This window comes from Lotus japonicus, chromosome 6 (assembly GCF_012489685.1).
Source record: "Lotus japonicus ecotype B-129 chromosome 6, LjGifu_v1.2".
NCBI lineage: Eukaryota > Viridiplantae > Streptophyta > Magnoliopsida > Fabales > Fabaceae > Lotus > Lotus japonicus.
This window is the reverse complement of record NC_080046.1, coordinates 58,393,043-58,407,322: the sequence shown is the minus strand read 5'-3', so window position 1 is coordinate 58,407,322 and position 14,280 is coordinate 58,393,043. Positions and strand designations below refer to the sequence as shown.

The following is a 14,280-nucleotide window of genomic DNA, read 5'->3' as shown; positions in this document are numbered from 1 at the left end:
TATAAATAGACAATTAGAATTTTCTTTTTGGTTTTCTTTTTTTTGTTACAGACAATTAGAATATAGATCATCATTTAAATTTTGTCAGTCAATTAAAATTATTAGTATTAATTGATTGATTTTCCACAATTATTCAACAAATTAGTAGTACTTAAATTTCTTCTATTGAACAAATTAAAATAATTATAAATGATGATTAAAAATATTCAGTATTAATTTATTGATTTCTTTTTATTTTCTACTTTCCTATATAACCAAAACAACAACAAAAAAGTCTATTTTTGAAAAAAAATTAATTGATTAAAATAAAAAATTTGCCATTTCTATATCTAATTCCTTCAAATTCTTGATTTTTTTTAATTAATTAACCAAAACATTTTTTTGTCAAAATTAAACTAACCCTATTTTTCAAAAAGAAAAACCAACCTATCATGTTATTTATTTTTGTCAAGCCTAATCTTATTCTAAATTAACTAGGCCCAGAGGCCCAACCTTCAGTCCCTAGAACAAAAACACAGTGAAGCTTCTCCTAAAAGGAAACAAGAACCATGAAGCTTCCAGAAAGCTGGTGGTAAAGGTGTTGCAGTAGCACCGCATTCATTGCACACATGATACCAATATCATGTAAACAAAAATATAGAAATATAATAGGATCATTCATGATTCAACTAACAAGCACAGAATATATATGAGATCAAAATTGTCATTATCATAAATCAAGAAATTAAAGGAAGAGTTTAGCATAATGAATGAATGAATATGCAGTTTTTAATTTACCTCTCTAGAGTCTGGACTCTGAATGAATTCCACCTCCATTTGTGGGCTTCTGATTTGGATTCCGGCACCCCATTCACCACTTCTGATTTGTATTTCTAAAAACTTGAGAATTACAAAGAGTATATTGTGTATTTGTGTATACATACACAACAGTGATCTGATCAGATTTAAAAGTAACAAACCTCTAACAAACCTACTAACTCTAAGAGGACTAACTGACTAACAATAAAATATCCTATTGATATGGTACATTCAAATTTAAAATTTAAGGCCAAGATTATTTAGACCATCCCTATTTACTATCCACATCATCCCCTTAAGTGCAAAAATACATTTATATCCCAAATATTTTAAAAAATAACTGCTCCAATTTACAACAAAAAAACCCTAATCCCACCATCTCTTTCTCATTCTCGGCCATCATGTTCATTATCAACCTCATCAGAAGTTCCAGTTGCCATAATGCTCCTAATAGGCAACTAACTTCACCAAGTCAAACACCAAAACCAGAATCTGAAACACAATTCGTAATTTAAATTACGGTAACCTCCGCTACTTAGATAGCGGAAGCTACCGCTACTTAAATAGCGGACGCTACCGCTACTTAGATTGCGGACGTTACCGCAACTAAGTTAGCGGACGTTACCGTCATTTAAGTTGCGGTAGCGACAAAACGTCCGCAGTTTAAATGGCGGAACGAACTAGAACTCATATATTCTACCCAGATTTACGCGAAAAACAGAAGAAAAAAAAATTCCAAAATCACACATATTTTTTTGAGCTTCTATTCTTCTCTTGATCTCACCCACTTATCTTCTACACTAATTTGGAGCTTCAAATACCTCTAAGGTGTGTGATGTATTGATTTAGAAGATGAAATAGGGATGGGAAAGATGAGAGTGGAAGAGGAAGAGGAAGAAGGAAGAAGAAGGCGAGGTTGGGAGAGTTTTTTTTTTACTACTTTGCATGTTTTCTATGTTGGGGGTATTTTTGGGATTACAAAAATAAGGGGATGGTGTGGATAGTAAATAGGGAGGGTAGTAGGGTACAAATAGTCTTGGCCAAAATTTAAACTTAAGTTAATACTCATACACTTCAAAAAAATAAAAAATACACTAGTCATTAATCATTGAGATGTCAATTTGGGTTCCATCCCGCGAACCAGTCCAAACTAACTCGACTTGAGGACAGGTTGGGTTGGTAAAAATATAGCTCGAACAGACCTCAGTCTAGTCGACCTTATTTAACTCACAAGTTAGCTGCGATCTCGTAAGACACCTCCATTGTTAAGAACTGGAAGACTTATGAGTTGGGAATGAGAAGGTTCAAAAATCAGATTCTTGGAGGTTCAAAATTCAAAAGTGCATGTACTATTTGCTTATGGTGAATTTCTTTTATAGAATTTGAAATTGAATTTGAATGCTCTCTCACCTATGTGCAAAGTCGTCTTCAAAACAAAATTTAGTATGGTATTATAGTACTCATTCTCACACCCACGTTTTCAAAAAGTACTCGCACCCGTTTCCATACTTACATAGATATCAACTTAAATGTCCGTACCCATGTCCGTTACCCGCAAATTAGTTAGTGAAAATTTAACTTTTTTCAATAGAAAATCAAAATATAACTTATTAAAAAATAAAAACCATTAATTAAAAATTCAAATGATTATCCGAATATTTAAGAAGTAAAATAATTTGAACAAGTATAAATTTTACAAAATGAATATTGAAGCTATAAATTTAGATTATTAATGAACTCCTAAAGTTGTCGGTTAATAGGTTATTTTAAAAATAAGTGAAAATAATGATGAACCATATATATATATAATATTAACACTTTACCTGTGTATTTGTTAAAAATAAGTGAGTATAATGATGAAGAGAGAATTGCACAATCTAAGTCTCACTTTAGCTGAAATTGCTAATTTGGCAGATAATTTTTTCCTATTTCTTTTCGCATGTTCATAGGGGTGTCAATAATGTAGCTCATGTCATGACTAATTTTTCTTATTGTATTATAGTTAGCTCTTTGTGGCCTTGTGGAACATTCTCCCGATAATTTTTTAATTCAACTTTCATTTTACCATAAAACAGTAATGACATAATGATTTATAAGATAAAATAATGAACTTACATTTAAAATTAAATTTAAAAAGTTCAAAAAAGATCAATGGACAACATTTTGAATAAATGGTAGATGATGCACATCTCCTGCCTGACATGCAACATGCAACGGTTTTCAAGAATATTAATTTTTGAGTTACTCTTAAAGTAAATGAATCCACCTAAATAAAAGTAAAAATAAAAATATTTAAGAGAACTTATTTAATTCATGATAATATTTTATTAGTAATACAAGAAAAATTCAAAAAATAAAAGCATGGGTATTTGGAAAATTTAATCTGATTATACTGATTATTAGTATTTAATCTCGCACTATGCACAAATGGAATAAGAGTATTTTGTCGGCATACATCATACATTTTCATATTTTCTCTCTCATTTTTTTAATACGTATATCACTTTTTTTTTTTTCTAATTCTAGTTACATTCTAATTCTTTTTTTTCTAATTTGTTATGTTCTGAATCAATATGCCAAAACAATTTAATCTTCTAGATGTACATATGAAAAACATAAAATAACAAATCAATTATTTAAAGCTATTTGATATCAATTTTTTATGACATATTTGATATAGTTTTGAACGTAACATATTACATTCATTTTTATTATTATTTTATATAAAAAATAACCATAATCATAAAAAAAATACTTTGTCAACATACATCTTAATTAATCATAGAAAGGTCACAATTGACTTTTATTAATTATTTTGATGTCATTAAAAATATTAAATATCAAATTAATGCAGTAGTTATTTTAAAAAAAAATCAAAATTTATTTTTATTAACTATTCTAATGTTATTAATAAATATTAAATGCAATACTAATACATTAACTCTTTTTGAAAATATGTAATTATTTAATATTTAAATTACTAAAAAATTCGAAAATATAAATATAACATCATCTACCTACTAACTATAGTATGAGAAAGAAAACTTATAAGTAAATACTGAAAGACATATAATGAGATGGTGACACCTGTCGGAGTTGTCACATTTTGGTTTCGGAAATAATATATATAAGTATAACATAAGATTATTGTGGGAAGCTATTCATTTTGGGCTAGAATGTTAAGCCCAAATCCAATATGGGTCCCCCCAATGCAAGCTGTGGCCCAATAACTCCAACGGCTAGTAATTATAAAACGGCTAGTTTCTTTTCCAAATTTCTTTTCCATCTTCACCTTCGATCATTGCATTGCAGTATTGCACCACTCATTGCTCGCGAGTGTGTGTGTTCTCTTCTCCTCTCTTCTCTTCAACCCTCTCTCTCTCTTTCATCTTCCAACGCTTCAAACAGTTCAGATAATTCACACAAGAACGAAGAAGAAGAAGAAGAAGAAGAAGACGAGTTTCATTGAAAAATCACAGTGTCAATTTCTGGTTGAAATCTTCTTCATCACACAATGCCATTTGAAAGAAACTCTCCGGCAAGGTGCTTCATGACGCCACCGCCGCCGCGGCTTTCTTCGTGGAGGTCGACGCCTTCACGCTCTCCCATCATGATGCCGCTTTCAGAGAGAAAGAGATCATCACCGAACAAAGATGATCCTTATCATGTGATTCACAAGGTTCCTGCTGGTGATTCTCCCTATGTTAAAGCCAAGCAGGTTCAGGTAACTTTTCTCCTAATACCCTTTTCTTTCTTTTTGAATTTTTTCTCTTGTGTCACTTTTCTTGCTTCAGTTCTTGAAGTTTCTTGTGATTTTTATCAGTTTTACTTTGTTAATGGGGTTTGTGCAATGATGTTGATTCTGAATGGTTCAATTGCAGTTGGTGGATAAGGATCCTGGGAAAGCCATTTCACTGTTCTGGGCTGCAATCAATGCTGGGGACCGTGTGGAGAGTGCTTTGAAGGATATGGCCTTAGTCATGAAGCAACTGAACCGTTCTGATGAGGCAATCGAAGCTATTAAATCATTCCGGCATCTGTGCCCTCCTGATTCCCAGGAATCCCTAGACAACATCTTGGTTGAACTCTACAAGGTGAGAATTCAATTCTCTTTTACATGTTGCAGGTGTTACCATTCATTAATTTAGTGAATTGATTTCATTTAAATGAATTTGAATAATCTTGAGGCTAGGCCATTATTTAACAACCTGGGAAAATTAACATTTCTGCATGAATCATCATTTACACATGCACTTGAATGATTTTGAGGTTAGGCCCTTATTGAATAACCTGGACAGATTAACATTTCTTGCTGGAATCATATTTGTTTGCAAAAAAATGAGGCTAGTTAGACCCTTATTAATGAATGTGAATGTGACATAGTAGAATTGTACTCATAAGAATGTGGAATTTGTATCTTTAAGTAATAAGTAGGAAACAATTTGGAGAAAGGATTCAAATGGCTATCATGTTGTGAATTCTCATTTGCATTGTAGGACTTTTATCACAAATCTTGTTTTCCATCCGAATTTGACTGCTGAAGGATTTTAGACTGTTTTCCATCATTTGCATGCACTTAAATGATCTTGAGGCTAGGCCCTTATCGAACAACCTGGGAAGATGAACACTTCTGCAAGAATCATCATTTACATGCACTTGAATGATCTTGAGGCTAGGCCCGTATTTAATAATCTGGACAGATTAACATTTTTTTCTAGTTTCATACCTGTTTGCAACATAATGAGGCGCTAGATAGACCCTTATTAGTAAATGTGACATAGTAGACTTGTCCTCGTAAGAATGTGGAATTTGTATCATTAAGTAATAAGTAGGAAACAGTTTGGAGAAAGGATTTAAATGGCTATGATGTTGTGAATTTTCATTTGCATTGCATTACAAATCTTGGTTTGCAGCTGAATTGACTGCTAAAGGATTTTAGAATCATGTGTTTAACAGCTTATGTGTATGTTGGTACAGAGGTCAGGAAGGGTTGATGAAGAGATTTCCATGCTTCATCACAAGTTGAAGCAAATTGAAGATGGTGTCACTTTTGTGGGGAGGACAACCAAACAAGCAAGATCACAAGGGAAGAAGATTCATGTAACTGCTGAGCAAGAGATATCACGGTACATATTTTTCATCCATGCTCTTTGGTCAAGTTTATAGGCCTTGTACCCTTACTTGACATTGAACCTCTCTCTGTCTCTATCAATGTAGGATACTGGGGAACTTGGCTTGGGCTTACTTGCAGAAAGGTGACTATAAAGCTGCTGAAGAACATTATAGGTTACCTTTTTAGATGAAGTGATTTGCAATTTGATATTTTATTTTTCTTTGAATAGTAAAGTAATACTTCTATATTTTTGTTTGTCCAGAAAAGCACTGTCTTTTGAGGTTGATAGGAACAAACAGTGCAATTTGGCAATCTGTTTGATGCAAACGAACAGGATTACAGAAGCAAAATTTCTGCTCCAGGCTGTAACCACCGCTTCTAAACATAGAAAGATGGATGATTCATGCGCTAAATCTTTTGAACGCGCTTCGCAAATGCTGATGGATATGGAGTCGTCATCGTCACAGTGCTCTCCACTAAGTAACTTGAGTGGAAAGAGCTCTGACATGGTTCAAAGTAGGACACAAAATTGGTCTGTGACATCTGAGGGGGAAGTATCTAATGCCAGGAGGAGATTGTACGAGTCCCCTGAACCAGCAAGAAGAGACCTGAAGGTTCCTTACACAAACACAAAAAAATGTTCATGGGGCTTCAATAATGGACCTCAAAGGGAAACTTGGGGAGATGTCCATTCAGATCCAAAACCTTCATTTGGGATTCCTTCTACACAAAATAATTTGTCTTTACCTGCCAATGGAAAGTGGAATGCGAGGACAATGGTAAAGCGTGAAGATAAAACAGCTATTGGTTCTGGACTATACACTTACTCCAATACAGAAACAGATAGAAAGTTTAAAGAGGACAAATTTGCTGTAGAATCAAATGACATGGTTGTGAATGGTGCCAATCAATTTGCAAGTTCTATTGGCACAGACCAAAGTAAGTGTTCTGAAATCTCTATCAAATTGTGCTGTTATCCTTTTTGTCAATTGAACAGCTCTTTGATTAATCTGCATGAACTTGCCTCAGGAAGCATAAAACCAGTGGAGAAGAAGAGCTGGGCAGACATAGTAGAAGAAGAACAAAATGAAGGGCATGACTTCTTTGGGGGATATACTAGATTTGATGGTCAGGAAGGTGCTCAAGTGTTTAATAAAGAAAATGAGAACTCAAACATAGTCTTTCAACGTCCTTGGCCGCTTAGCGAGACCAAATGTATAAGCAAAAAGCTTGAGTCCATGGACTTGAAAGATGGACATCATGGATCCGGCACTGTAATTTTGTCAAGGAAGCCAGCAGTAAGGCGCTCTCTGTGTTTCAATCCTGAACTGGCAAAGGAAAGGGATTCATCATTGTCTGAGGAGAAGAAACCACCAAGGAACAACAGGCTGCAGGTTTTCAAGGATATCGCTCTTCACCCTGAAACCCCATGACCCTTTAGCAGTGAACAAATGTCCTTGTGGATTGAGAAGGATCCAACTGTTGCACTGTTAAGGCTTTATTGGCTTCATTATAGGACCATGGCTAGCTTTTATATAAGGCATTTTGCTGATTAGTTAGCGGATTCTTTCATTCTTAATCATTTTTTTATTTGCAAAAACAACCTTTGTAAATCCATACTCATGTTCCTATACTGTAAAATAACTTTTATCAGTTGTATTGAAACTTGAAGTTCTCAGTTTGGTTGGTGCTTTATACTCACAGATTGTGCTTCAACTTGAATAGTTTCAAAGCAAAAGAATATACTTCTATTGGTTCCTGTCAGGACATGTTGGTCCTAAGTTGTTACAGTTATCAAATATTGATTGACATAGTACAGCAGAATGTATGAAGTGGTGAACAAATTATTTGCCTCTAGCAGTGAACAAATGTGCTTATGGATGGAGACGGATCACACTGTTACACGGTTAAGTCTTGTAGGCTTAATTTACAGTATCATGGTTGGCATTTGTTAATTAGTTTAACTTCTTCTGCTTCCTCAAAGATATGGAAAAACTTCAGAGTCCTAGAGAATATTGGTTCTCAGATGTATGTTAATTTTGACATACTGGTAAATAGAATGTATTAAAAATTGAAAACTCTTATAACAAAAGTGAAAAGTAGCTTATTCAATGTCCTAATAGTGTTTAGGCAGCTATTTCAGATAAAAGCTTATTTGACTACTTGCAAGTTTGTTGGGCCAAAGTAAAGTTTTTAGTAAATATGTTTATCTTACTAGCATGCAGTGTGTGAAAAGTAGCTTATTCAATGTCCTAATAGTGTTTAGCTAGCTAATTCAACTAAAAGCTTATTTGAATACTTGGCAAGCTTGTTTGACCAAAGTGAAGTTTTTAGTAAATATGTTCATCTTACTAGCATGTAGTGTGTGAAAAGTAGCTTATTCAATGTTAGTGTTTAGCTAGCTATTTCAGCTAAAAGCTTATTTGACTACTTGCAAGTTTGTTTGACCAAAATAAAGTTTTTAGTAAATAATATATTAACCTTACTACCATGTAGTGTTTATAAAAAGCTATTTCAACTAATGTTTGAGCTTATAATTTATAGCTTATTGTTTATATACTTTACCCTTACAATTTTACTAAAATTCCTCCATTAAGTTTTATATTTTGGGGAAATTTTTATTTTTTGAAAATTTTTATTCAATTTTTTAACTACCTTATTAACTAGTTTTATTATAAATATCCGAAATTTTGTGTGCAAATAATATAGAACAAAATTAAATTTAAAAAAATAACCTTCATAATATTATAAATATAAGAAAAAATATATAATTAAGTTTTTTTTATAAGCGATATAATTAAGTAAGTTAAATGTAACAAAATATATCAATTAAAAAAGTATGTTTTAAAACACTCTACTACTCAATTGAGTGAAAATCCTGAAAATAAAAAAGATGTCATTGATATAGATTTATGTAATAGAAAGATGCAATTAGTCGTTAAGCAAGTGGTTGAAAGTTCGATTTATAACCCTTGCAAATGAAAAAAACTTTGTACCAACAGTAGACGAATGATTAATCTCATAGTCATCGACTTTTGATGATACATGTTTAACCTCGAAAAAAGAAAGAAAGATGTAATTAGAAGAAAACTAGTGACCTTTGAATGTGTCTATATCAAATTAAATTTGATTAGAAAATATTTTATTACATAAAAAGTTTAGGTTATGAAAAAGAAAAAAAGTCTATTGGCAAGAGAAGAAGAGCAAAGAAGAGTGTTTCAATGGAGTCTGCGCTTACAGCTTCTAACTGGAACCGTTGCTTCCTTCATCCCCTCAACACCACCACCACCACCAGGAGGCCCTTCTCCGCCACCGCTTTCCGCGTCCGCTGCTCCATCAAGTCCTACCGTTTGTCCAACCTTTCTCACTCTGAGCTTCTCAGCCTCAAAACCCGTCCTCGCATTGATTTCTCATCGATTTTCAGTGTGGTGGGTAATTCAATTCGCCCCATTATGTTTTCTCTCTTTGTTTTCAAATGGGGTTTTGTTTTTCACTCTAAAAATTTATGCTTTTTGTCTTTTCAGGTTAACCCCATTGTTGATGATGTTCACCAAAGAGGGGATGCTGCAGTGAAAGAGTAGCTGCTTTTTAATTCTTTACTCTCTTCTTATTTTAGGCACCGTTTGGGAAAACAGTTTAATTAAGCTCTTATGGTCATAAGCGCGCTTATGACATAAGCCCTTATTCATAAGCTATTTTAAAAAATTTATTGAAATAAATTGAAAATAAGTTATATATAAGCATAAGCTCTTTTTCATAAGCTATCATAAGTAGCTTATGAAAATAAGCTTAAAACAGCTTATGACATGGTAGGCCATAAGTTGTTTGCATAAGCTCTCTCAAACACTGGCATAAGCGCTTATGCTATCAGATAAGCTCAAATAAAAGCTCTTCCAAACGGGGCCTTAGTCGTTATTTGATTAAATTGTTTTGTGTTGCAGTTTATATCTTCATTGTGTAACTTCAGCTTCAACTTGGTGTTTTTGTAGATATACTTCAAGGTTTGACAAAGTTGAGCTAGATAAGATAGTTGAAGTTGTCTCGGAGCTCCCGGACCCAGTGGTATATTTGTTTGGATATGCAAAGTTATTGTTGTCAATTGTTGAAGTTATTTGCTGTTATTATATTCCCCTTTTTTATTTTAGTGAGTGCTTGATAGTTGATACTGATTTGGACGGACGCTATGTGGTTCTTGTTTTTGCCTTTTGCAGCTTGATCCACCTGTTAAGGAAGCTTTTGATGTCGCCTACAGCAATATTTATGCCTTTCATGCTGCTCAGAAGTCAACTGAGAAAAGTGTTGAGAACATGAAAGTATGTCAATGCTGATTCTTGCTTCTAGCCTAGGTTAGATGGGCTAACTAGTGGCTTAATGGTTCAAGTGTGAATTGACACTTAAACGTAAAACTTTGAAGTATTCAATGGCAAAATATGAAGAGTATCAGTATTGCTAATTGCTGTAGATATGTATTATGTTAGGCTTTTGTGAAACTGCTATTGGAGCACTAGGTCATTGCAGCATTATCTAGGAATAGTTAAATAATACTAGAAAGATCAAATGTATAGGTTATCTGTTCCAGTTGTGATGATTTGTTTCCCTCTCCTTGATTAGTCTGTTTTCGAATATTCATCTATTTGTACATGTATGCCATGCCATCTGATTGTCATGTCATGCCTTCATGTTTGCTCGTTCTCGGTCTTAGTGTTATCCAATAGTTTTCTGAAAATCTCAGGGAGTCCAATGCAAGAGAGTTGCTAGGAGTATTAATTCCGTGGGTCTTTATGTTCCAGGGGGAACTGCTGTGTTACCTTCAACGGCCTTGATGCTTTCAGTTGTAAGTTGAATAAATATTCAAGTAGCTGTTATGTTGTTCAATATCCTACAGTTTTATTGTGTATATTGATATTTGTCTTTCCAGATTTAGCTGAAGTTTTTTTATTTTGTTGTGTACCAGCCTGCACAAATTGCTGGATGTAAAACTATTGTTCTTGCCAATCCTCCAACTCGGGATGGCACTACATGCAAGGTATTTGTCTATATTGTATCAAAATTATAATTACGATGTTGTTCTGTTATTCTGACCTATGTTTTCCTGCAGGAGGTACTCTATTGTGCAAAGAAGGCTGGGGTCACTCACATTCTTAAAGCTGGAGGAGCGCAGGTTTGAAACCTGATGATATATTTTACCCCTTAACATTTTTTGTAATTTGAATCTAATATCCTTATGAATTTCATTCTATTATATATTAATCTTTGGTTGATATGACATTTTCTTCCATCGTAGGCCATATCTGCAATGGCTTGGGGAACAGAAACTTGTCCAAAGGTAGGTAGCTTCTCATTTAACTCATCTTTTTTGTTGGGGCTTCTCTATTAGTACTTATTGAGTTCACAGCTCTTTGTTGTTATTTTTTTGTTTTGTTTTAGTATACCATAACATAACCCTAATTGCATTGCAAATTCATGATTAGATATAGTGAAACTCATCCCTTGATGGCTATTGGAATCCCCCCCCCCCAGATGTCTTGATGCATGCATTCTCAATTTGTGGTTAATGGTAACATAAATCACAGAGCCTGATGAATACATGGTGACCAAGATGTTATGTAAGAAATTTTCTGATATTCAAGCAGGAAATTAGATACAAGGGTATGCTTTTTAAAAAACATATTTCAATTTTTTTAGGATAAATATATAGATTTTTATAAAAAATGCAAACCTCACAGAGAAAGGAGTTTTAGAGCTCTTATCAGAATCTAGAATGAGTAGTCGAGTAGCGTCTAAAAAAAGCTAGAAGTGCTGTTGTTTTATAAAAAAAATCTTTACACACCCTAAATTTATTATGTAATCTGGTGATAAAACAGCACTTAAGAATTAAGATGTAACCTTTACTTTTCTAACTAAGAATCAATGTACTTATATTCATATATTTTTCTATAAATTTCAATCATATACTGAAACTTTTGCAGGTTGAAAAGATTTTTGGCCCTGGAAACCAGTATGTCACAGCTGCAAAAATGATACTTCAAGTAAGTGTATCTTACATTGAAATCTCCAAATATTAATTACATTTCACACTTTGAATCTTAAGCTTCTTCCTCCTTTCTTTACTTTTTCAAAATCTTCTGCAGAACAGTGAAGCCATGGTTTCAATTGACATGCCAGCTGGTCCATCTGAAGTTTTGGTTATTGCGGACAAGAATGCAATTCCTTCTCATGTAGCTGCTGATTTGCTTTCCCAGGTTTAATGAGTTTTAAGATGCTCCTTTCCTTTCCTTTACATTATTCACTGCTTCTCTTTAACCCTGTTAGGAAGCAAACCCGCGCTCTAGTGTAATTTATACATCATCTAGCTTCTATATCTAGTTTCTACGTTATGTTGTTAGTTTTCCAAAGTTTAATAAAGGATAAATTCATAATATTAATGTGTGGCATATCAATATGGAATTAGTTGAAGATTAATCACTAATATCTAGAAAAAAATCAGCTTTATAAACTAAGGAGATGGTGCACATAAGGATTTCTTCTTTTGTTTGTTTAGAATCTGATTCTGATCAGAGTTCTCTTAATTGACATTGCATGCAAAAAGACCACTAATTGGAACACCCTTTCTCCACTAAGGCAGAAAACCTACCAACATTAAAGCCCAAATGAACCCTAAGTGCTTGACCTCCATAGAATAACCCAAGGCCCAAACCTGACAAAGACCCAAATAAACCCCGTTTTTATTCCCCCAAACACACTTCCAGATTGAGTCCTAACTTTTTTTTTGACTTTCTTTTACATTGCTGATATCTATGCCACAAATTTACAATTTTCAGGCTGAGCATGGCCCTGATAGTCAGGTAGTTCTTGTTATTGCTGGAGACGGTGTGGACCTGAATGCAATACAGGAGGAACTCAGCAAGCAGTGCCAGAGTCTTCCAAGAGGCGAGTTTGCCTCTAAGGCACTGAGCCACAGTTTTATTGTGCATGCACGGGATATGCTTGAGGTCAGTACTGTTGTCCGAGTTTCTGGCTGTATTATACCCACTAAAAACAGTTACAAGATAAGAACAGTAGGTGGGGAAAGTGGAAAATACTTCCTTTGGAACCTATAATACAGACGGTTAGGCCTCTTTGTTGCATAGTGTTATACATAACATAAGTTTATTGTTAGAAAAATATCAAGAGAAGAATGTGAATAGCTAGGAACGACTAACTCAACGCTTTGTCTTCCTATGTCTATATTTATACTGAAAAATAAATCTCAGCACAACAAAGATAGTCCCAGGCTCCCAGCCCAATCATGCAAAATAACCTAAGAAACACATGTATGGAATATTACATGTATCAACTCATGTAATATTTATGAAGTTTGAATGTTAGGGTTTTCTCTTGATATGCCAGAAATTCAGAGTTCATGGCTTTCTTTGGAAGAATTTAGAATTCAGCCTGAAATTATCTGTCAGTTTAATGTTTATTTTTTGAAACAATTAATTGTTTAAACTTGAGTCCTACTTCTCCTCTAGCTTGTTAAGTCTCAATTTATCAACATCTTTATTGGAGTTTCAGAAGTAAATGTTACTTTTCCATCTTCCAGGCCATTACTTTCTCAAACTTATATGCACCTGAGCATCTAATTATCAACGTGAAGGATGCAGAGAAGTGGGAGAGTTTTATTGAGAATGCAGGTAGTATAGCCTATAGATTTTCATCTAGTTGCTCCATTTTTAATTTATTTTTCAAATGTAAGCTCTCATTTCTGCAATCTCTGACATGGTCCAATTCCTGTTAGATAGCCACATTTTGTACCTGTAAATTGTAATGGCAATTCTACGACCCTAGATTTTAATGTCTTCCAAATGCCTCTGCAGGTTCTGTGTTTTTAGGGCAGTGGACACCTGAGAGTGTTGGTGATTATGCAAGTGGGACAAACCATGTCCTTCCTACATATGGATATGCAAGAATGTATAGTGGGGTGTCATTGGACTCATTCCTGAAGTACATAACAGTGCAGTCTCTCACAGAGGAAGGTCTAAGAAGGCTTGGGCCATTTGTAGCAACCATGGCTGATGTTGAAGGTCTTGAAGCCCACAAGAGAGCTGTTACCTTGAGACTTCAGGACATAGAAGCCAGGCAGGTTCAGAGATGATGAATCAATCCATTGTTCTCTATATCTTCTGCAAGATGCTAGCTCTTAACTATTGGCTATGTTTATGTAGCATTTGTAACTTAAATGTTGCCATTTTACATCTATGTAACAATAATTGCATTTTTACTATAATAATAATGTTAATGTCCAATTGATTGATCTTTGGTTAGATCTAATCTAAACTTCCTATGCATAGGGTGTAATAATTTATTAAAGTCACTCTTATTTCCATAGA

General features: G+C 33.9%; 2 protein-coding genes across 2 annotated transcripts; both read left to right on the top strand.

Moving 5' to 3' along the window:
• The first annotated feature begins 4,099 nt into the window (after positions 1-4,099).
• On the top strand, positions 4,100-7,576 carry LOC130726846 (protein POLLENLESS 3). The gene is made up of 6 exons (XM_057578164.1): positions 4,100-4,522; positions 4,680-4,892; positions 5,776-5,924; positions 6,016-6,084; positions 6,174-6,850; positions 6,941-7,576. The coding sequence occupies exons 1-6, from the start codon at positions 4,313-4,315 to the stop codon at positions 7,342-7,344; spliced, it is 1,722 nt and encodes a 573-aa protein (XP_057434147.1). The 5' UTR covers positions 4,100-4,312; the 3' UTR covers positions 7,345-7,576.
• Positions 7,577-9,073: 1,497 nt separating this feature from the next.
• Positions 9,074-14,214, top strand: LOC130722712 (histidinol dehydrogenase, chloroplastic-like). Its single transcript, XM_057573533.1, has 13 exons — positions 9,074-9,339; positions 9,436-9,488; positions 9,901-9,973; positions 10,123-10,224; positions 10,644-10,745; positions 10,866-10,937; positions 11,010-11,072; positions 11,196-11,237; positions 11,881-11,940; positions 12,043-12,153; positions 12,733-12,903; positions 13,494-13,584; positions 13,768-14,214. Exons 1-13 carry the CDS (start codon positions 9,133-9,135, stop codon positions 14,043-14,045), a joined length of 1,425 nt encoding a protein of 474 aa, XP_057429516.1. The 5' UTR covers positions 9,074-9,132; the 3' UTR covers positions 14,046-14,214.
• The last annotated feature ends 66 nt before the right edge of the window (positions 14,215-14,280 follow it).

Coding starts and splice junctions, on each gene's coding strand:
- LOC130722712 (XM_057573533.1), top strand. CDS start 9,133: ATGGAGTCTGCGCTTACAGCTTCTAACTGGAACCGTTGCTTCCTTCAT. Junction 11,238..11,880: donor GAACAGAAACTTGTCCAAAG/GTAGGTAGCTTC, acceptor AAACTTTTGCAG/GTTGAAAAGATTTTTGGCCC. Junction 12,904..13,493: donor ATGCACGGGATATGCTTGAG/GTCAGTACTGTT, acceptor TCCATCTTCCAG/GCCATTACTTTCTCAAACTT.
- LOC130726846 (XM_057578164.1), top strand. CDS start 4,313: ATGCCATTTGAAAGAAACTCTCCGGCAAGGTGCTTCATGACGCCACCG. Junction 5,925..6,015: donor GCTGAGCAAGAGATATCACG/GTACATATTTTT, acceptor CTATCAATGTAG/GATACTGGGGAACTTGGCTT. Junction 6,085..6,173: donor GCTGCTGAAGAACATTATAG/GTTACCTTTTTA, acceptor TTGTTTGTCCAG/AAAAGCACTGTCTTTTGAGG.